The sequence below is a fragment of the Plutella xylostella genome, chromosome 8, assembly GCF_932276165.1.
Source record: "Plutella xylostella chromosome 8, ilPluXylo3.1, whole genome shotgun sequence".
In the NCBI taxonomy this organism is placed as follows: Eukaryota; Metazoa; Arthropoda; class Insecta; order Lepidoptera; family Plutellidae; genus Plutella; species Plutella xylostella.
Genome location: NC_063988.1, coordinates 6,785,252 through 6,808,708, shown reverse-complemented (window position 1 = coordinate 6,808,708; position 23,457 = coordinate 6,785,252). Strand labels below are relative to the sequence as shown.

At 39.1% G+C, this 23,457-nt stretch overlaps 2 protein-coding genes across 4 annotated transcripts in view; one reads left to right on the top strand and one right to left on the bottom strand.

The window, feature by feature from the left end:
* Positions 1–186: 186 nt before the first annotated feature.
* Positions 187–16,862, top strand: LOC105381361 (zinc finger protein 585A). Its single transcript, XM_048622563.1, has 11 exons — positions 187–499; positions 763–1,350; positions 1,657–1,770; positions 6,699–6,845; positions 8,138–8,293; positions 8,533–8,653; positions 9,037–9,207; positions 9,584–9,686; positions 10,184–10,316; positions 10,719–10,788; positions 15,282–16,862. Exons 2-11 carry the CDS (start codon positions 779–781, stop codon positions 15,696–15,698), a joined length of 2,004 nt encoding a protein of 667 aa, XP_048478520.1. The 5' UTR covers positions 187–499; positions 763–778; the 3' UTR covers positions 15,699–16,862.
* A 3,012-nt stretch (positions 16,863–19,874) lies between these two features.
* Positions 19,875–23,457, bottom strand: part of LOC105381330 (protein yippee-like) — a 61,005-nt gene continuing 57,422 nt past the window's right edge. For all 3 annotated transcript variants that reach the window (XM_038114689.2, XM_011551031.3, XM_011551032.3), the window contains exons 4-6: positions 23,238–23,281; positions 21,415–21,523; positions 19,875–20,982 (exon numbers count right to left, since the gene is read on the bottom strand). In XM_038114689.2, the coding sequence (XP_037970617.1) occupies positions 20,893–20,982; positions 21,415–21,523; positions 23,238–23,281 (243 nt within the window). In that variant the 3' untranslated portion in view covers positions 19,875–20,892. The remainder of the gene's footprint in view (positions 20,983–21,414; positions 21,524–23,237; positions 23,282–23,457) is intronic.

Genomic DNA, 23,457 nt, shown 5'->3' with positions numbered 1-23,457 from the left:
TTTTGTCTTTTTAACAAGGTACTCTGTGGTCTTTTACGCTATCTCTCAGAATAATAACGGTTCGTATACTCGTAGGTCTACGTTCGTTGCCGACACTGAAATACATGAAATAGACAGATTTGTGTGATGTATTTTTGCTTGTAATATTTTTATCTATTATAAGGTGATCACTGTACCTTATAATAGATCGGTTATAGGTTTTCCTGATATTGATATAACAAGCGTTAAGTACCAACACAACAATGGTAGAGAAGGGGCCATGTGTTCCGTTCTTTTCAATATAAAATATAAATTTTTTGATATGGAAAACAACGCAGTTCACAGTGTTTTTGATTTGACACCTAGAATAATAACAAGTGCCACACTATTCTTTTTCTGACATTGACAGAACAAGCAGAACTGTCAAAACGAAAAGAAAAGAAGGCAAAGGAAAAAAGTTGACGGCTTATGTGTTTAACTTATAATTTTGAAAAATCCATGCTTCAATAGTGTTTTGCTGGTAAATATTTATTAAATTCCAATAAATTTGGATACATTCTACCTTAGTAGTTATACCAGATCTTTTGTTTTGTATATCTATTCTATTGTAATTTTCCTGGGTGTAATGGCGTATAGTATCTTTGCATCGTTTTTCATACCATTTCAAAAAAAACATTACGCGACCGCGAAATAAAATTTTAAAATACCTATCTTAAACTTTGATAATCATTTTGTGGTTTATATAATAAAATGTAGCTGTTTGTATTGATTGAATGATTGCAGAACTTCCTAAATAAGTATGGAACCCGAAGAAGATGATATGATCGTGGTTATCATCAAAGATGATGACGAAGAGGAGTCTTCAAGTAGTGTTCCTATTCCCGCCTCAATTTCTATCAAAGAGGAAGTCGTCGATGAGACGGAAAATGCTACTTTAGTTGAAGAACTTTTAGAAACAGCAGCTAAGCATGGCACACACATGGATATAGCAAAGTTAAATTTTGAAATGAAAGAGGAGCCATGTGACTATGAATATCTGGAGGAGGATGAAGAATTAACAGCTCCAACCACTTGCGATTCTGATGAAGAGTTTGTACCTGATGCAGCAGAAAGTGACCTAGATGAGAAATATAATGATAATGATTTTATGGATTCTAAACATAAAAACAGTGTAAGAAAAGGTCGTAATGGGCGATTTAAGATGCTTTCACCATCTAGGCAAGTATCCTTTGTGCAGAAGCTAAGAGATGAACACCCTGAGTATGAATTTCAGGACAACTTACTGGTAGAGCACATAGCCAAGATCATGAAAGAGACAAAGCCATTACCACCACCTCCGGACTTCTATAGAGTTCATGATTTAATGTTTGAGTAAGTTATAATTTATTCCTATTGCTTACAGTTAGATACAAGTACTCACAGTTTTATAAAATATGTTAAACATATTTATTACTGAACAGAAACGGTTAAGTAAGACATTCCAGTCTTACAACAAGTACTACACATGTAAAACAAATGTTTCGCACATTCAAATTCAGTGTCAAACTCCCACTAAACATGTAAATGTAAGTTCCATTAAACATGTAAACGTAAGTTTTTTCCTCTTATCAAACTTTTTTCTGCTTATTATTTACTTTATAGTGACAGTGAAAAAAAATTATATAACCCTGTTTTCAGATGCACAGAGTGTTGTGCAGTGAGTGCTAATATACCAGCTGTTGAACGGCACTACCAAGAGAAGCATGGACCTCGATACCTCATATGTTTGGCATGTGGAGTTGACTTTCGCAGGTGAGTCACATTTTGTTTGTCAGTTGCTAGTGTTATCAAAGAAAGGTTGACAAATACAGTTGGAATAGGTTTAATTTTACGTACCTATATCCCATTCCATGGGAAAATACAAACAAAAATTACCCTTATTAGAATGTAATAAGGGTTCCGTCAGATGTTTTTCCACGTGGAATGGGATATAAGTGGGCAATCCTTGCTAATGCTTCTTGCCTATCCTATGAAATGATAGATAAACTCAATCACTGCATTTCGGTGTATGGGCCCTGCCTTCTAGAGAGGTCGCAACGACTCATCCAGCGAATACAGAATGCATGTGCCCGGTTCTGCTTTAGCATTCCACCACGGACACATGTCTCTCCGTATCTCAAAAAAGCCGGAATCTTAAACATGAAGCAGAGACAAAAGCTTCACCTTGCAACATTGCTATTCGAAGTGGTACACAAAAAAACTCCTATCTATTTGTACAAAAAGCTCGACTGGCGATGTAGCCGAAATGCAGCAAGGTACCACACGCCACCTCTTGTATTGCCACAGAGTAAAACTGCAGCCTTCCGAGGCAGCTTTAAGTACCAGGCGACAAAGTGCTGGAACAATATTCCCCCTCCACTGCGCAAACTTAAGTCCAAGCACCTCTTTAAGATTAAACGGGTGATTCTCCAAAAACCGCTCAAAAAGCATAATTTCTTTGGCGCATTTTTTTTTTAATGTTGTTTGAATATTATACCACACATATTGTAGAGGCTTTAGACCTCTTTAGTTATCTCTTATTGGCCCTGAAATCTATCGAGCCGATTCAAAGTTACAGCGATTTTAAACAATTTTGGGCCAATGAAATTAGATTGGCACCAATGAAATTAGAAAACACACCAAAGAAATTATAAAAGGTCCCAAAGAAGTTAGTTTTAAGAACATAGAAATTAGAAATTATTATAAAGAAATTAGTTTTATACGTAGATTGCAAATAATACACAACAAAACTAAAAATCACGCATATCTTTATTTGTTTTTAACATAATTACCTGATCACGTAAGGGTGCAAGGGTTCTAAACATCCGAATGAATCAACCTCACCTGCCCGTGGTGCACTCTGCTAAATAACAGACGAGGCTCTGGCGACCGGATGATGGCGGTATAACCATCCAAAAACAGCTACACTAAATCCCATTGGCTGATGGGCAGCACCGTCAAGTGTAAAGAGGACGAGGACACGATGACCCTGGAGTCCGTCCAAATTTTCTACCATCAGGAGGGCGACCAACTGTCCCAAGGTGGCGTAGGATTCCTCGTCAACAAGACCCTTGTCAACAACGTAGTGGAGATCAGCAGTGTGTCAAATCGGGTAGCGTACCTAGTACTTAAACTAACCGAGAGGTATTCCTTGAAGGTATGAAGGTCGTACAGGTATATGCACCAACCTCGGCACACTCTGACACAGAATTCGAAGCAGTATACGAGGATATCTCTAGGGCTATCACGTGTACTGCTAGGACCCAATACACCGTTGTGATGGGTGATTTCAAAGCCAAAGTGGGAGTACAAGAATGCGACGATTCGAGGGTAGGACATCATGGCTTTGGTAGCAGAAACCAGAGAGGGCAAATGCTTGTAGACTTCCTCGAAACGGAGGGGCTTTCTTTCTGATGAATTCTTTCTTTGAGATTCGGCCCCAGAGGAAGTGGACATGGGCAAGCCCCGATGGTAGGACGAAAAACGAAAAAGACTTAATTATGACTGACAAGCGGCACATATTCAAAGATGTCCCAGTGAACAATAGGTTTAAAACTGGGAGTGATCACCGACTTCTCCGAGGCACTCTGAATATCAACGTCAAGCTGGAGAGGAGACGTCTGGTGAAGTCGACCCTTCGTCCCACACTGTACCAAATTGGAGCTGGCGACACCAGCTTCTAGAGAGAACTACAGTTCTTCAGAAGGGTGACCAAACCCTTCTGAAGAACTATAGACCGATCTCGCTTTTAAGCCATGTATACAAGCTGTTCTCAAGGGTTATCACGAATGGTCTTGCCCAAAAGTTAGACGAGTTTCAGCACCCGGAGCATGCTAGGTTTCAAAAAGGCTTTAGTACAATAGACCACATCCACACAGCAAGGTAGATTATACAGAAGATCGAAGAGTATAATCAGCCTCTGTATCTAGCCTTTGTGGACTATGAAAAAACCTTCGACTACATCGAGACCTAAGCAGTTTTGGAATCCTTGCACAGATGCCAAATCGACTGGCGCTATATCGAGGTGTTGAGGTATCTGTACAATGCCGCTACTTAGACTGACCACAAGACCACTATCCAACTGCAACGTGGAGTGAGACAGGGGGATGTGATATCTCCGAAACTGTTCACCAATGCATTGGAAGATATCTTTAAGACGTTGGACTGGAAAGGACATGGCATATGTATAAATGGCGAGTACATGTCACCTCCGCTTCGCGGACGACATCGTTATTATGGCAGAATCTCTGCAGGAAGTTAGCTGGATGCTAAGTGGCCTAAATGCTGCTTCCCGACGTGTAGGCCTCGGTATGAACTTGGACAAGACGAAAGTCATGTACAATGCTCACATGAAACCGGAGCCGGTCGTCGTTGGTGAGGCAACAATCGAAGTTGTGCATGAATATGTCTACCTCGGGCAGACTATTCGGCTAGGCAGAAGCAACTTGGACAAGGAGGCTGCAAGGCGCATCCGACTGGGTTGGGCTGCATTCGGGAAACTTCGTCACATATTCTCCTCGTCCATTCCTCAGAGCCTGAAGACAAAAGTCTTAAAACAGTGCGTCCTGCTAGTGATGACGTATGGTGCTGAGACGTGGACACTGACGGTAGGACTGGTCCACCGATTTAAAGTAGCTCAGCGTGCTATGGCTCTCCATAGAAACCCCAAGCATAAATCTCTAGTTATGCTTGGGGTTTCTCTGATGGATCGTATCAGAAATGAGGTTATCCGTCAGAGGACTAAGGTTACCAACATAGATGTCAAAATATGCAACTAGAAATGGCAGTGGGCTGGTCATATCTGCCGAAGAACCGATAACCGTTGGGGTAGACGAGTTCTCGAGTGGAGACCACGAACAGCCGACCTTGGGCGGGTAGCCGGTAGTGGATGGATGAGGAAGGCCGAGAACCGAGTGTTGTGGCGCTCCTTGGGAGAGGCCTATGTCCAGTGGATGATTATTGGCTGATGATGATGATGAGAGAATAAACCATAATATACATTGAATGCATAAAGTTAGCGTAATTAATGGTGTTTCATACTCAATACTAATTTATTTGTATCAAAACTAATTTCGTTGGCGCAGTATGCCAAAGAAATCCAAAGAAATTATTGCCAACGAAATTAGAAATCATCACTTAAAATTTATTTTAACAGAAAGCTGATGTACAATTGGAACCTCTTATTGACACGTGCATACTGTTTGAATAGATATACATGGACAAAAATATGTATGCAACCAAAACAAATAATAGCATGAAAGTAACAATCGAAGAAATTAGGCACTCACCTGACCAAAACACGTTATGGCGCAAAAAAAAAAATTTTTCGTCATACTCCGTAAACTTACGCTCCTCTGCTCCTGATCAAAGATAGTGGGGGACTGAACGGTGAGGGACGCATGGTGATTATATCCGGTGATCGTTTAAACGCAGAGTAGGAAGACGGTATCGTTACGCCAAAGAAGTTAGTTTTTTTTCTCGGACAAAATTGAATGCGTTATATTTTTGAAAACTAAACCTAAGAGTGAATAGAAACCTAATTTACAGTTACCATAAGTATCTGTTATAATCATAACATATAAATCATAAGCTTATTTTACGTTTAAAAGTGAGTTTTTCTTGACCTAAAAATAAAATCAAGTGAAGGACGCGCCAAAGAACTTATGATATTGAGTTTAAAAAAATCATTGTCGCTTTCTTTATAAATTTATGCATTTTATTACTAATGTATAAAAACGGTCACAAGATACATTATTCAAAAAAAAATACATCCTGGTATAAAACTATCAATTTCATGTATTTTATGGCTTGGACATACCTAAATCGCGTCATTTGAGAATCACCCAAACTCCGCCATTTAAGCTTCCAGCACTTATCGCCTTATCCTGTATTTTATTTTAATATTATACTATTTTTTATTGATTAAGCATCAACCTTTTATGTATATTTATACAAACCACACTTTAACACATTACCCTATTATATTATGATATGTATATATATTGTTTTAAACTATTAACACAAAGATTCTAATTTAAACATAAATCTTTCGGAGCAAACACAGCATGTTTATATCATATTATATTTTAGCCGCGTACCACCTCAACTCGCTGGTTCTGGCAGAATTACCAGCGCTGTATACTTTTTTGTACAGCACATGCTGAGTCAGAGCCATTTTACTGACATAATACACACCACAATTATTGTTATTCTTTATGCCACTGTACCTACATTGTTGTTTTGTATTTGTGATGTGTATTTTGTGAGTGAATAAACGATGTGTCTATGTCTATGTCTAGATAAAAAATATTTTTTATTTATAAACATACAAACTCAAATCAAATTTACAAAATATACAACTATAAACAAACTAGATAATTATGTACAATGGCCTGCGCCTAAAAGTATACAGGCGGAGTTTTTAAAATAGCGATTTCAAGCTCACATGCTGCTCAAGCACATCCACATAAACACCACTGCTACACATATCACACACAACACGTCCCCGGATTTATAACAGATGTAGCTGGTCCCTTCATCATCGGGGATCGCTATTTTAAAAACTCCGCCTGTATACTTTTAGGCGCAGGCTACCGTACCTATACAAAATGTATATTACCACACAAAAGTATATACAAACATTCACCTACAAAATATTACTATGCATGACATTTCAACCAACATTCCGCATCACCCCACAGCAAAACCAACCTCTACAAGCACGAGAAGCGCTGCAACGCCGCCGACGCGCGCTGCGTGCTGCGGGCGCGCGCGCTGGCCGTGGGCCGCAAGGGCCGCCACCGCCCCTTCCTGCCCAAGTACCCCAAGAAGCAGGACGGGTATAAAATGTGCGTATTTTAATGCTTTTTCATCTATGATTTGGCAACACAAATTTCTCAAAATGTTAGTAGTAACTGGGTTCGTAGCAAGAAAAAATAATCTTTCCACGTAACTGGTTACGTAGCGTGATTTCGTCGGTGGCCGAAGGGGTATCAGTCAGTAGCTAAACCGTGCTGCATGTCCAAATCTGATGATGGTCTACTGTGAGATTTTAAGCTGCTTGATTGGCTATTGCTATACCTACTGTGATCCCAAACTGCGAGCGCGCGCGCTGGCCGTGGGCCGCAAGGGCCGCCACCGCCCCTTCCTGCCCAAGTACCCCAAGAAGCAGGACGGGTATAAAATGTGCGTATATTTTTCCATCTATGATAGATCTCTAACATGGCACAAATGCACAGGGCTCAAAATGTCGCTGTTATCAGTAGCTAAACATGTCCAAAACTGATGATTGTCTGCTGTGAGGTTGTAAGCTGCTTGATTGGCTATTGCTATACTGTGATATTAAACTGCGGGCGCGCGCGCTGGCCATGGGCCGCAAGGGCCGCCACCGCCCCTTCCTGCCCAAGTACCCCAAGAAGCAGGACGGGTATAAAATGTGCGTATATTTTTAATTTATTATTTATTTATACACACTTTATTGTATACAAAAACAATCACAAAAACAATATGACCATAGAAAAAGTAAGTAAGTACACAAAGGCGGGCTTATTGAAAAATAGCAATTTCTTCCAGCCAACCCTTTTAACCTGTTTAATGCTTTTTCCACCTATGATAGATGACAAACAGGGCACAAATTCCTCAGAATATTGGTAGTGTCAGTAGCTTAATCATCGTCCTGCAAGTCCAAAACTGATGATTGTCTGTTGTGAGATTGTAAGCTGCTTGATTGGCTATTGCTATACTGTGATCGCTGGCCGTGGGCCGCAAGGGCCGCCACCGCCCCTTCCTGCCCGAGTACCCCAAGAAACAGGACGGGTATAAAATTTTAGTACATAGGTTTAAAAAAGTTTTAATGTTATTAAATTGTATGATTGTGTAGGTCGATTGTGGACGCGGTGTTGGTTTTGGGCAAGGGGCTATGGCCCCAGCCCCATAAGTTGCCTCCGCTCATAGGCACAGCAACCCTAAATGGATATTGGCCTCAAATACAATAACTCGCCATTTTCCTCGGTTTTGTGCTGTTTCCTGCCAGTCACTAGCCTGAAGCAGTCGTATATCGACTAGCATAACAGCATAACAACACACCATCCATAAGTAGGCAACTTTTGTAAAATTATCAAAGTTTACCACTCTTATATAGCCAGCCTATGCGGTCGTTCGGCTGCGGGCAGTGCGCGGCCGTGTTCCGCACCAAGTCGGGGCTGGCGGGGCACCTGCACCTGCACCGCGGGGAGCGCCCGCACGCCTGCGACCAGCACGCCGCTAGCACAAGCGACATGGGCCAGCTTCGGCATTTATGAAAATAAATAAAAAACAAATGAAGGGAAAAAAACGAATGAATATAATTTTGTGTCTGTAGCGCCCGTGGCGCCATGTAAATACATCAATAGTCTCTACTGTATACAGCGTGGTGGTCTATTAGCGCGCATAATATGTATAGTGCGTCTATATTACCGCCAAATCTTTCTAATTGCATCTATACTATGTTGAACAGCTCCGTAATTAGTTTAATTAGACAAAGCTCCCCGCTCCCAGGCAGCCGGTGCGGTCGTTCGGCTGCGGGCAGTGCGCGGCCGTGTTCCGCACCAAGTCGGGGCTGGCGGGGCACCTGCACCTGCACCGCGGGGAGCGCCCGCACGCCTGCGACCAGTGCGGCGCTAGCACAAGCCACATGTGCCAGCTACGGCATTTATGAAACAAAACCAATGAAGAAGAAAAACGAATGAATGTAGTTTTGTCTGTAGCGCCATCTAAATCACATAAGCGGGAAAAGACCCTACTGTATATTATAGCGCGGTGGTCTAATAGCACGCATAAGATAGGTCTATATAAAACGGCGATACGGGTCGCGACCTATCACGTGAGTACAAATTTACAGCGAAAAGCGGGTGACTCCCTTGCGAGTCACCTCCTACTACCCTTTCGGGGATTACAGTCGTGATCATATGTATGTAGATAGGTCTATAGGTATTACCGTCAAATCTCCCTAAATGCATCTAAGTATACTATTCTACAAAGCTCTGTAATTAGTTTAATTAGACAAAGCTCCCCGCTCTCAGGCAGCCGGTGCGGTCGTTCGGCTGCGGGCAGTGCGCGGCCGTGTTCCGCACCAAGTCGGGGCTGGCGGGGCACCTGCACCTGCACCGCGGGGAGCGCCCGCACGCCTGCGACCAGTGCGGCGCCGCCTACACGACGAGGAGCGCACTTTATGTGAGTATTTAATACTAATTATATAAAAAAGTGTATACTGAAGGGGTTAGAATGGCCCCCTGAATCACCCCTATTTTGGTTTAGTACCTATACCCTTTACGCAATTTTGCAACACCCTCTATACTAGAATAAGATGGCAAGCTAGATAATCTATCTTCTACTTCAAATTTGGTTAGATTCTAACGGATGCTAGCTGTTTCTGCGAGGTTAGCTTCGCCTTAAAAAGTTTCCCGTTGAGAATTCCGGGATAAAAGTAGCCTATTTACATAATCCAGGGTGCCAGCTCTCTACCTGCAAAATCCAAATTGTTTAGCCACTTCTTCGCGAAACAGTTACAAACATCCATACAAATAACCTCCAATTAAATACCTTCCAGCGCCACTACCACTCGCACACGGACGCGCGCTTCATCTGCGACATCTGCGACCGCCAGTTCCGCGCCAAGACCGCCCTGGTCTACCATATGGACACGCATTTACGTAAATACTATTCTATTCTATTCTATCGTCTCTGTGGGGGTTTCAGTAGGTACCTGCACCTGGCCCTCTCGAGTGGAACCGTTGTGCATGTATATCCACAAGGTCTAACTGCCTTCCTAAGCTTTGACCATTTCCCATCACGCTGGTCCACTGCGGGTTGGTGGGTTCACATACCTAGACGTGCTACATCTAGATATGCAGGTTTCCTCACGATGTTTTCCTTCACCGTAATAGCGATTGATGGTATACATTGTTTTGACAGCCCTGAAATTCCAATTTCTGCCTTCAGAATCGACATCATGTCTATTTTTAAGTACAAATATTTATAAGTCTGAATATGAAAACTAACATTACTTTATTACTGAGATTAATGGTGTATCAATTTCTTTCTTTCTTTCTTTTAAATAAAATCAATTTCGAGGAAAGTCACACCCAAAACCCCTTTAAACCCCCCTTCCACTTTCCTCTTTCTAACCTCCACACCTATCTCTTTCCAGCTCAAAGAAAGTTCGCGTGCACCTACGAAGGCTGCACGCGTCGGTTCGCACAGAAGTACGCGCTCACGATACACATGCAACGGGTTCACGAGAACCTGCCGCCGCCGTGCGCCTGTCAGATCTGTCCTAGGAGGTGACCACCTTATTTATTAATCGGGGTTTATAAAGGAGGTTCTTAGTTTTATGCGCGATTATTTGGCGTTTGACTGAACAGATCTTCATGTGGTTTTCAGTTATGTATTTGTTTGTGTTTTAACTTGATATAAGATGAGTGAGTGACAGGTTTAGAGTACAGAGGTTTTAGTCTATGATTTTGTATACTGTCTTATACTTGTGTGAATAAACTCACCTTTTTGTGGCTCTGCCCTAATGCATCTCGAACGGTAGAAATCTCGCACTCCGCATGCTTTATCAGTGATATTCCCTTTTAGTGAATGCTCTGCTGTGTATTATCATTTTATCACATATCGCACTCATGAAGATATTAGTTATGAATACATTACTCGTGTTATAATGAACACTACTTCTTTTGTAGGTTCACTCGAATGTCTATACTCAAGGTGCATATGAAGAAGGAACATGGAATGATTCTGATGACAAGGAATGTAAGTATTAAGTTGTATTTCCATATATAATAGGGCTCCATCTTCATGTATACCGATAATGCTTATGCATGCTTATGGTTTCTTGTATTTAAATCTTTATGATCATTTATTTTATTTATTTATTATTTATTAATCAAACATATTTTTACAATAAAGACTTAAATACTAACAGTGTGACAAAAACCAGTTTAGGTTTTACCGCACACTGGCACTCACACGACATTTCTCATTAATAAAAACTATCTTAGGGTACTTACAGATAAAGCTTACATTCTAAATACACAGTGACATTATTGGTGTAGACACACTAGGTGGTTATTTTTATCGATTAGTTATTTATGAAAGGGATTGTGAGAAGAAAAGAAAAGTGTAAGTTTATTTTTAATGTTGTTTTTTGTTATTTCACTTTTTATATTTAAGGGTAGGTGGTTTATTAATGTAGGTATTTGGTATTGTAACATTTGTTTTCCGTATAAGTTATTGTAATGGGGGACTTCTAGTTTGTTATTTAATGCACTTCGGGTCTGTTTTTGGCGATGGATTTTTTTCTGATAGGTAGTGTTAAAGAAATTTTCAATTAATAGGCTATATTGGACATGATAGTGTACGGGTATGACTTTACAGTGATAAAATAGTTCGTGGTAGTTATTTTTATACTTATTTTTAATTTTAGGTGGCACAATAGATTTGAGTATTCTTAATTGCAGTGCATATATAGGATCCAGATGTGATTTACACGTCCGACCATACGAACTAAGCCCATAATGGATTGTGGTTTCGCCTAAGGCTTTGTATAGTTGGAGCAATGTTAGATATGGGATTTTTTGTTTTACTATTTTGATTTTAGCCAAGATTGCCCTGAGTTTATCGCATATGTGGTTAATGTGGTCCGTCCATTTGAGTCTATCATCAAATATCAGCCCTAAGTATCTTTGTTTGCTAACTACTTCGACGGCTGGGCAACAACAATTTTGACTGTCCTTCGTGTGGAGACAGTTGTGATTGTGTACGATTAGTTTGGGGTTGGCAGTTATTCTGTTTTGGCTTGAACTTATATACATACACGTTGTCTTTTTGGCATTGAGGACAAGACCTGCATCATGAGACCATTTGGTTAGTAATGTAAAATCGCTTTGGAGATGTTTTAAAGCGGTGTTTATATCATTGCTTGCTGCAGTTAGGCATGTGTCATCGGCAAATTGATAAATCTCACAGTGTTTTATCAGACTGACCACATCGTTTACATACGTTATATAGTGCAAGGGGCCCAAAACTGATCCCTGTGCTGTGCCTTCAGATACCTTTGTCTTTTTACTAAGGGAGTCACCAACTTTAACTGTGAAGGACCTTTCGTTAAGGTAGTCTTTGCACCATTCTCCTAGCGGTCCTCGAATGCCACAATCGTTTAGTTTTTCAATCAAGGTGTTGTGTTTCAAGGTGTCGAATGCCTTACTATAATCAATAAAAGCTACTAAGATATGCTCTTTATTATTCAAATGTCCGTAAATGCTATCTGTGAATTTTGTTAGTAGTTGAGTTGTATTTTTGCCTGCCTGAAATCCGTATTGTTTGTCTGTTATTATGTTATGTTTTGTATAAAATGAATGAATTTGTTTATATAAAGCTTTTTCAACAATTTTGTTAATGGCATTGAGAATGGTAATTTGTCGATAATTGTCATAGTTTTTGTGGCAACCTTTTTTATGAATTGGTTTGACTATACCCGTTTTAAGCTCTTGAGGATATTTTCCTTCTTTGACCGCCGCATTGATGAACTTAGACAGTATTTCCGCGATATCAACGTCGATAGTTTTTAGGTCTTTAACACGTATGTTGTCAGATCCTGGTGCTTTACGATCATTCATTGATCTTATTTCTGTGAGGATTGATTTTGCTGTTGTTGGTTGGAATCTACAGCTCGCATTAACTGGTGAGGTATAGTCATTTTTATTTAGAAGTTTGATGTCACATTTTGGTACTATTTTCTGTACACTACTTGCAAAGCTTTCTGCAAAGTTCTTAGCAATGCTGCTAGTCGTGTTGTTGTTATTTAACATCGCGTTCAAAATAATTGTATCTGCTATGCTTTTAGCCCGACCTGTAATACTATTCAGTATTTGCCACAATGCCCTTGGGTTATTTTTGTTGGCAATTATTTCATCTCGTATATGTTTATTTTTAGATTTATTTATTAGCTTATTTGCGTAATTTCGTGATGAATTGTATTTTTGTTTTATTATTCTATTAGTAGGATCTGAGATCCATTTTATAAAGAGCGTATCCCTATGTTCGCAAGCTTTAATGATTTTGGTATTGATCCATGTGTTTGTAGAACGTTTTATATTAGTCGGTATTTTTATTGTTATTCTAGATTTTTCATAACATTTTTGGATGTTTTCTGCAATCATATTATAAATTTTTATCGGACAGATCGCCTGCTTTGCAGGTTGCCAGTCTATTTGTTTTAAAGAGTCAACAAGCGTTTTATAATGATATTTGGTAATGTGGTTAAAACCCGGCCGTGTGTTCGAGCCCGCTCCGCAGCAGGCGAGGGCCGTGGCGCGGTGGTCGGCCAGTGTGGTCCCGAGCGCCGCTGTGTACAGGTTCAGTGAGCGGGATCTAGCGTAAATGTGGTCTATACAGGATTTTGTTATTTTATTTTTATACAATTCTATACGAGTATACTCAGTGATCCCGCAAGCTAGACCTTGGTTATACATAGTGGTGTTATACAAATGCTTTACAGGACAGTTATTTCGCAAGTCGATGTTTATGTCACCAAGCACATAAATATCTTGCTGGCGGTTTATTTTGCTAAGTATGGTGTCTATTTCATTTATAAATAAGTGTTTACTATTTCTGGGCGGGCGATATATGCAACACAGGACCGCGGAATACTTTGAAGGTGTAGTTATTATTCCGAATAGGTTTTCAAAGTGTTGTGTTTTATATCCTTTTATATGGAATTTATGTAATTTGTTAACGTAGATAATTATACCTCCGCCTTTTCTGCCATTCCGCAGTTCCGTATACATATTATAGCCCTTAATTTGGTAAAGTGTGCTGAGACTGTTGGAGATGTTGACTTCAGACAACATTATAACATCTATAGTGCGTGATGATGAAAGTATACACTGTTCGAGAGTAGCAAAATTCTTAATAGTTGATCTAATATTCATATGGATGCATAAGAGTTGTAGGTGTTTAGGTATACGATTCAAAAAGGCGTTAAGATTAGTACAGTCTGATAGTTCTTGGATGTCATCTAGTATTATATCCATTAGGGAAAAGTTATTTTGTAGGTAGTTGAGTACTTATTTTAAATAAAAACGTTAGTGTTGGCGACTTACAGATTTATAGGTAGGTATTAGTTTTTGTACATCTTCTACGGCGCGAACAATGTGTGCTTTTTGGTTTTCACCATCTTTTCGAACACGCAGAACTCCTTTCTTTATCCATATGTACCTATAGGCGTCTTTAAGCTCTTTCTTTGCAAACCAAAGTAGGTGTTTATTAAATGGTGTTAGTGCTTCGCAGACGAACAGGTTCTCGTTAGATTTGGAAGCAGGAACTTCCGGTAATACATCCATTACTGTGATTCTGGAGGTCCTTGTTTTGGTGGCGGCTAGCCATGCAGATTGTACTAGCTCAGTTTGTAGCTCGACATGAACGGGGCCTGGGCGGTCGTTCTTGCCAGGCAGGCGCTTCGCCAGCAGTATATCCTCAGTGGCTAGATTGGCTTTTTTAGCTAATTTTCCTACAAGCTCATTTATATTCTCACCTTCGAGCGATGGTAGATTATGTATTTCGATGCATTTGTCTAGTTTTCGCTGTTCTGTTTCATGGATTCGCTGTTCGAGGGCTCCTACCCTCACTTCCAGGTTGTTGTTTTTGTTGGTGAGTTCAACGTTTTTCTTCTGGAGATCGGTAATAGTGCTTCTCATTGTCTCGGTATTTTTGATAAGCTCTTCCATTTTATCAGAATGAAATTGTAGCGATTGTGTAATGTCTTTCATCTCCCTTTTTATGGCTTTTTCCATCTCTTTCGATATATCACGAAGAAGCTGCTTGATAACGATATTCACGTTTTGGGGCTCAGTTCTGTCGTCCTCGTCCTCATCAACGTCGGGTATTATGATTGAACGGCGTTTCGGCGATTGTTCTTGGCATTCCTGGCACGTCCATTCCAGATTGTCTGTAGCTCGCAGAGCCGTTAGCTGCTTATTAGTTAATCCTGCACATAGGGTAGTTAAATGCACAATTTTTTCACATCGATGACATTCAAGACCTGGTTTCGCCTTGGTGAAGTTTTTATTGCAGTTATCACATTTGCTTGACATGATTGTAAGTACGTAAGTATAGTAGCACTTCCGGACTGGTCGAGATTTGGCGCGCGAATCAGATTTGGCGCGCGAATGATAATCATCATCTACCCACTGTAAATCTGAATGTCTCTTGATTTAAATATATTATAGCTTAAAACTTACTTACAGATGTTCTTCAAAAAACTACCAAAGATGTCCGCGACACAAGTGCAGCAAGCCAAAATAATATTTAACAACGGCAGCACAGAGCCGCTTCTGCAGACCAAGAAGGAGGCTGAACTAATTGAAACTGAAGAAAGCATAGACAATACTGAAAACTTTTTATATCAAGAAGAAGACGCGGAACCAGAAAATGAGGCCACAAACGACGAAAACATAATGGAGTTTGTAAAGAACTTCGTTATCAAACAAGAAGTCGAGGATGATGACACACAAGAAGGAAGTATAATGGTCATAGAGAACGGTCAAGTGGAATTCATAGACAAGAAGAATGTAAGGAGAAAGGAGTATGAGCAGTTGATAGCCAACTTCAACTCTGTGGTACAAAATGAGACACCGAGTTCTACGTCCATGCCTATTCTGTGATCCTAGTCAATGGTAAATACTTTTTTTTATGAGCTTAGTAATGACTCTCATCGCCGATATTCTGGGGGGTAAGTACATACGCCGATGTTCGTGCGTTCGTCGATTTAGGGACTGACCCTACTGGTCAGCGCTATTGTGATCTATGGACAAGGGACTGACGACTGAAATTAAAAGACCATTATTATACTCACAACTTATGTACTTAGTAAGAGTATACAATGTAGGGTGAGTCTTTCATAGATGCACATTCAGAAGTATGCCACAGAGCTTTTCATTCTAAACAATATATATGTTATGATGACCTTGGGATATTCCCGAAAAAATATATCTACTCCCCATACACATTACACAGTGTCACGTAAACAACCAATTTTTGTATGGGGAAGCATTTTTTTTTCGTTATATCCCAAGGTCATTATAACGACAGTTGTTCAGAATGAAGAGCTCTGTAACATACTTCCGGATATGCACATGAAAGACTCACCCTGTATGATCGTACGATGCAGATAGTACCTACTGACCGCCATCCATCACACAGCTCAATGAATAAACCTACATCGTGGTGTATTAGGTATAATTACACAGGGAGGAATTTTTATAAGTATAGGTACTTCCCACAATGAAAGTTGCCCCGTCGATAAATCCTACTTGGCAACTTTCATTGAGGGACCAACTTTGAAGTCGCGAAAAAAAAAACCTGTGGACGGGAAGTCAATACGCTGACAAAATTGCATTGATAATGGTGTTAAAAAACCCTTGGTATAAGGTAAAACTTGTCTGTGACGATTTTATATTTTTATAAGTAGGAAGTGAGAATGATTAGTTTACGATAAAGATTTCTATTTGGGTTGTAGATAGTGATTTTTAATTGTTTAAAAGGAAATTTTAGTAGGTTATAAAATGAAATAAAAATGCCAAACGTTATTTATACGAAAAAGTGTTTTATTACGCACTTATTATTCCAACCAAATGTTCATCTATAGCATATTATTATGTGATACACAATCGTTACAAGAAATCACAAATTTATTTTTATATGCTTCATTAAACACTAAGAAAATACAAAAATATTAAGCGGTGTTTCGATAAATATCTAATTGGATACGTATGCAATACACGCCCTTAGATTTAGTACAGAAATAGATACAGATAGGTCATTTCATACAAATATTTCGGCGTTTTTGTCGTATTTTTGTATGAAATTACCTTACTGAGTATAATTCTGTGATAAATATGAAATGCACCATTGGCAATGGACAACATTTCATTTTCTTTACCCTATATTTTTATTAGCTATTCCGAAAGTTTATAGAAAATTAGTGGACCCGTATTTTTTTATTTTGTATATACATTAATTTTTGCATGTTATTTTTAACTTTAAAGTTAATTATTTTAAAACCGGAAGAGACGTCACATATTCGGCTCAATTTTTATTTTTGTCTATTGCCTGAGTTTCGAAAAAAAACATAAATGACACTGACAAGTGACATTTAAACTTTGTTTACATGCCAACCAACAAATGGGTCATTTTCAAATGACATTCATATTTCTGATGATGGAAAGTAGGTACTTATCATGTAAAAAAATAAGCAGAAGCATTTTTCAGCTGTGTATGCGGTGGCATGCTCTGGGACATATTATATTGAGGTCATCTCTTAATAAAAAATAAAAAAAATAGTACGAAAGTGTCAGAACAGAATTAATGAAAATGACCCAAACAAACAACAACGTCACGATAAAACGTCAACGTCAATCAAAAATGAAAGTGACAGTTACTTTGTTTTTAAATCTATGGGCTTTGATCATCAAAATGCATCGCACCTGATGCATGACGTCATCAGCACTTTTTTACTATTTTATGATTTTCTCGAAAATGATACATCCAAAAAATACAAAAACATTTTTTTTGTGGCCTTTAGAGTTAAATCTCGAAATGGTTTTCGATTTATAGCAGCTTTAGTTTTTTGAAATGTTGTCCATTACATCGACACTCATCTTGGTCTTATAGTTAACACTCCAAGACCGGATTGCCCCTGACATTCTTCTAAAATTGTGTTCTTTTGTTAACTAAACTTACGGTATTTGTAACTTAATGATATTATTTATGAAAATAATTCAAACTTGCTTTTATCGTTAAAATGTGCTAGGTACATAAAAATGATGTCCAGTGAAACAAAAGACTGTGTAGATAATATTTGAAGAATACCAGAGACAACAATAGTTGATATGAGGATGGGTGCGGTTCTCTATGGTTTTGTATAAGGAAATATCTCTTTTTTAACTCACCACAGCCACTCAATTCACAATTTATGATCCAAACAAACCTTCCAGTCTGTTGGCAAATACTGATTCATTAGTTTCATTACATTTCCTAACAATGGTCCAAAAATATCTAACAGCCCTAAACGATCGAATAGAAAAATACTTTTAAATATGCATCACACGTCTATGATCATTTTTTTTCACTCACTTTTTCCACTTTATCATTATCATCAATTCAAGACAGTTAAATGGCTTTGTAACTTAATTTCTGCGATTTAAAAATAGCGTGCGCTATTTAGGTGACATCATTGGTCGAAGACCATTAGCTTAGTTTGACCTCAGACTTAAAACTCAGAAATTATGTTACAATGAAGAACGGATAGTGTATAGTCAACAGCGTTAAAATATCGTAGGTCTAAGAGTGTTAATCTAACTCTACTGTGACAATCTCAATAAAATAGTTTCCACATTAAATTACGTGCACAATGATTCAATGAAAATAACAGTTGAGTCGGTGGTTGTGGCCACTGTACGCCTCACTACGTAGATTCAAAATGGCGCCGACGGCCGCCATCTTTAAACCAATCCTTTAACAAGAATGTCTAGGTTTCATCTCTCTCTTTTTTCTAAAAAATAGATATCATTTCAGTCTTTGATGTAAATTATTGAGGCACTCATTCGTTGGATAAAATGAGGCAGAGTGAAGCCACAAATTAGGCTAGTATTTTCATTGACCATTGGGCGTTGACAGACTAATTTAAATCCTATGTTAACAGTTAATACGATTACATTTAAACAGACAAGTGAACTTGTAATGCGTTAATCGAAATCTTTCATAACATTGAACACAAAACATATTACGAAAGACTTGTATGTCTTAAAAATTCTAAGTTGGATGACAACAGTTTGGTTTATCTCCTACAATATAGTTGGAGCGGGACGACGCTATACCAGTGTGTTTGTGTCCTGCTCCCTCTTACGCAAAAGTCGATATTAGGTACATTTAAATCTGATTCCAATAAAGTATAATAGATCTTAAATACTAAACAATGTTGAAATTCTAATGTAGCAATCTAAGTTTTAGTAGTACAGTGGGAGTCCCGGGAATCACTGCACTTTAGAATTTATCCCAGAATTAAACGTGCGTTCTAAGGATAAAATTCGACCCCAAGTTTCACAATGTGGTGACTCCCACTGTACATACTGTAAAAGTAAACCATTTTAACATCAATCGATACTCACGTTACATTTATTCAATGATTACAAACATATTTATGCTAATGGCAGTTGTCAAATCTGGTATTTAACAGTAAATTTGCGACGGCTGATTTTTTATTATAGTAATGTTATATTTTTTAATTAGTAATCCTTCCATAATAGTAGATAAAAGTAATCGTCCCATACAAGAACGTAATGTCAGCATAGAGCGTCCTTCGTAGATATTTGTAACTTGTAATAGAGCCTATTTTATTTTAAAATAGAGTTATCAAGCTCATGCGGGGTATCTTACTTGGTAGGAATGACTTGGGATAAAATTGTAGGTAGTGGCATATTCTAATGAATGAGTAGATAGATGTTAGTTCGAGGTTTTAGCAAGGGATTGTTTCACATTATTGTAAGTTAACATAAAAGTGGGATTGGGATGAGTGCATAAGGGAATTACAGCTTGTTGAAATGTAGATAAGAATTTAAATGTCAAAAATAAGGACGTAGTTGGTAGGTCGACATTCTTGGGTTCTTTGTGGTAGAGAAATATGTTGCGTTAGAAATAATAAATGAATAATAAAACCATCTAACATATATCTTCAAAAAATATACCTAGATTTTCTCAGTACGTTTTATACTGTATTGTTCCTTTTAAAAAATCAATAAGGTGTAGTTAAGGGAAATAACTGCAATGAAACAAATTGTAAATAAATATACAAAAAGTATATATTTCCGAGGAAGCAGCCGAAATATCAATTGAACTAAAACTAAAATCACTAAAACGTAAAAATTTAAATAAACTGAACAAAAATGTTTCCCAAAAACATAGACGATTCGACTAGTTTCCTTGCGAAAGAATAAAAAAGCTGATCGTTAGGAACGTACTGTCGTATCTGAGCAACTTCTTGACAACAATTCCTTCAAGAAATTCTAAAATTCTATACTAACATACTTATCACAGGTTAAGGGGACAAGAGAAAATATTAGTGTTCTCTCCATGCGGTTATATAAAAACTAATACAACTTACTCAGCGGCGCAGCGCTCGACACCAAACATAAATCGATATTAAAGTTAAATGTTTTAAATTCTAAGCCCAAACTGCCCGCTGTGGGGGCGTCACGATGAGATCGATAACTTATGTATAAAATTACATTACAATACGTTGACTGGCGGTGTTGAAGCGCGAAGCCTTCTAATACATAAAGAGCATATAAGGCGACACACAGGTGGTGGTGATAGGCGCTGCCGTCGGGTTAGCCTCCAGCGGATTAATAATAATCATGTGACAAAAATACTCTACGGTTCCGTGTGAAGCTAGCCCAGCGCAGTGCCGGCGGTGGTGGTGCTGCGTGTCTCGTGTTCAACACGCTTCGAGCGCGCGAGCGCTGCCAATACACGCTGCGTATGTGTTGAACGCCAATATTAAACTACCGTTCAACACAAACCCAGCGCAGGAGTTTCCAGAACACGAAAAATCTATCACATTTGTGGGTTATGTTACGAGACGCTGTAAGGCAGCCTCTCTCTTCATCAAGACGGCTCGACCAAGTACCGATGATGGCGCCTCATTCCACGCAGTCCGTACACAGATTACAGGCGGAATCAGAGATCATCGCGACAATTGACAGTATCGGTGTCCCTTTCTAACCACAGGAGTCCCGTCAGTCTTTCTCACTCACTCCACAGTTCGTTTGGCGGCGCGCGGGCTCGACCGACCCCGCGCGCCTAGTCCCACCCGTTCTCCTTCACCATGTGAGCCAGTTCTATTATGAACTTGCCCTCCTTGTATTTTTGACTCGATTCGAATGCGTGCTCCTGTAAACGAAAAAAAAATACGAATAAGTTACGTTAGTGAATTGCAGGTTATTAAATAATATAAGGATATAATAGCGGATAGTCGGTAATTCAGAATATCTCATTTTTTTCGCGGACTCTGTATCATCTGACATAATTTTTGAAATTACTATACAATACTAATCGGTCATACTGCGCCAAGAGGCCGTCACACACTATGACCATCGGCCAATGTATGTTTTTTAATCTTCGTCACTCTTCGATTACCGGACATCGCCCTCTCCCAAGGAGTTCCACAATCACAATACTCTATACCACTGCAGATATTAATGATTTGTGTAATACTGATGTTACTTTTACACCTGGCTATAGCGTGGCCTATTTTCTATAGTTTTCCGGAAAACACAGAAACTACAAAGAACAACGCCCATAAGGTAAGTAAGGCAAACTCACATATTTCCAGCCGAGCATAGTTTTGCAGCACTCGCAGTAGATGTCGGCCACGGCGTGCAGCCCCGTCAGCAGCACGCGCTCCTCCGCCGGCCCGCAGCCCACGTTCACACTGCAAACAGTTACATACGGCATTAGAACCACCCCTTTCTAGGAACGCTAGTGGCGGAAGCAACCTATTTGTGCGGAAAGGATCTCATGAACAGTGAAGATGGATGTGTGGTGTGACAAGAAAAGATAGAATACGAAATGAGTATATCAGGGGAAGTATGAAAGTGGCTCCTATAGTGGAGAAGTTAAAAAGCCATCGCCTTTCTTGGTTTGGGCATGTCATGAGAAGAGAAGATAACTATGTGACAAAGAAAGTGTTGGAAATGAGACCTGAAGGAAGGCGTAAGAGGGGAAGACCAAGAAAGACGTGGCTTGATTGTGTTGTGTGAAGAAAATATGAGAGAGTGTGGAGTGAATGAGGATATGACAGAGGATAGGGTAAAATGGCGTGACATGACGCACAAAGCCGACCCTCACTAAATAAGGAAAAGGCTAGGAAGAAGAAAAGATTTTTGATCATTTGTCCTTTGTTTCATGACAGGTACTCGTAGATACCGGTAGAGGCTATTAATATGTTCCCTATTCTAGTATTTAATGGCGTATGAAAAGTGCCGTCCCTTAGTAACGTCCGGCTCTCCAGCAATGATGAACCCTTTCTAATTTGAACCCTACATCCCAAGAAGGTGTTCATAATGACAAAATTTATAATCATTATATTACACATAGATTAAACAGCTAATGTAATAAAGGAAGAATGCCCGTGTCACTAACGGGATGGCTCATCGCACCCCCTAATCAACATTTCTGTGCCAGCCTCAGTGACGCCATTGTTTGGCAGGCCACCTCACAGGGCTTAGATAATACTGATAACGTATACAACAGCTATTAGTAGATTACATAACAATGAATACCTAAATGACAATGCTTTTGTGATCAAAATAGATCTGCCCATTGTATTTCAAGGTACGGGAAGATATTACGAATTAAGATGATATCATAATTAAGTATATCGGGAAACTATTATTGAGGTATGATCACGTGTGCCTTTCAATATCTAAATTAATGATCTCGCAAGCCGCAAGCCGGAATCGCAAGCCGGGAAACATCTGTATAAAAAACCTCCATATAGTTAGGTATGTTCAGATCAAAGCGTATTTCAAAGGACAAAGAAATAGATGTGCTCAATATTTAAACTAGGTATCGTAAGTAGGTGCTTCCGCGTATGATTTCAGAGGCAACAAGAAATTTTATTGCAATAAATTCACTCAAGTAGGCATTCATTTGAATTTAGCATTTACACGATAAGGCACTTGAAAGTTTTATTGTCTGAGTGCCTGCTAGGTATTCCAGCAACTTCAGACACCATCAAGGATTCTGTACTGCGTGCATCATTTTACTTTAAAATGCGCCGCACGATTATTGCGGGTAAAACAGCAAACTGAAAATGCCGTTTTTTTTTGTTTTTGGTTCTTCTTCACCTTTTGTTATAGGCTAGGTACCTAGGTATGTCCTTTGATAACCTCAACAAGGTTTGGATTTTCCGAAGGATAGATTACATTAAGTACATGTTAATGAATGTTAAAAGTATTTCCAGAAACTCCTATTCCTACGAATTTTCCTTACGGGTCTATGTGATAAAAATGTTTCCTTGTTTATATAATGTAGCACTTTACGGGCAAATGATATATTGTCTGCGAAGACGGTGGCGACACTTTTTGTTGTGCTCTACTTTCCCAAGTGTCGGGTGCAGGATATTGTTATGATAATATACTCACACTGAATTGAAGAGGTATGCACGCCCCTGGCTCCCTTGAAACGACTGAAAATAAAAGAAAGCCATTTTTATAATGCATGTTTTATTCGAGTTTTAGAAATTGCAGTTTTACTCAATTCAGGATAGGAGCTGTACAACAGGTACGGTGGTAGGCACAAATCTTCGATTTCAAAAGTGCATTATTTCGATTAGCTCTACTATTGAACATACATAGGCTTCTT

Coding starts and splice junctions, on each gene's coding strand:
- LOC105381361 (XM_048622563.1), top strand. CDS start 779: ATGGAACCCGAAGAAGATGATATGATCGTGGTTATCATCAAAGATGAT. Junction 8,654..9,036: donor ACGCCTGCGACCAGTGCGGC/GCTAGCACAAGC, acceptor TAGTTTAATTAG/ACAAAGCTCCCCGCTCTCAG. Junction 10,789..15,281: donor TGATTCTGATGACAAGGAAT/GTAAGTATTAAG, acceptor ACTTACTTACAG/ATGTTCTTCAAAAAACTACC.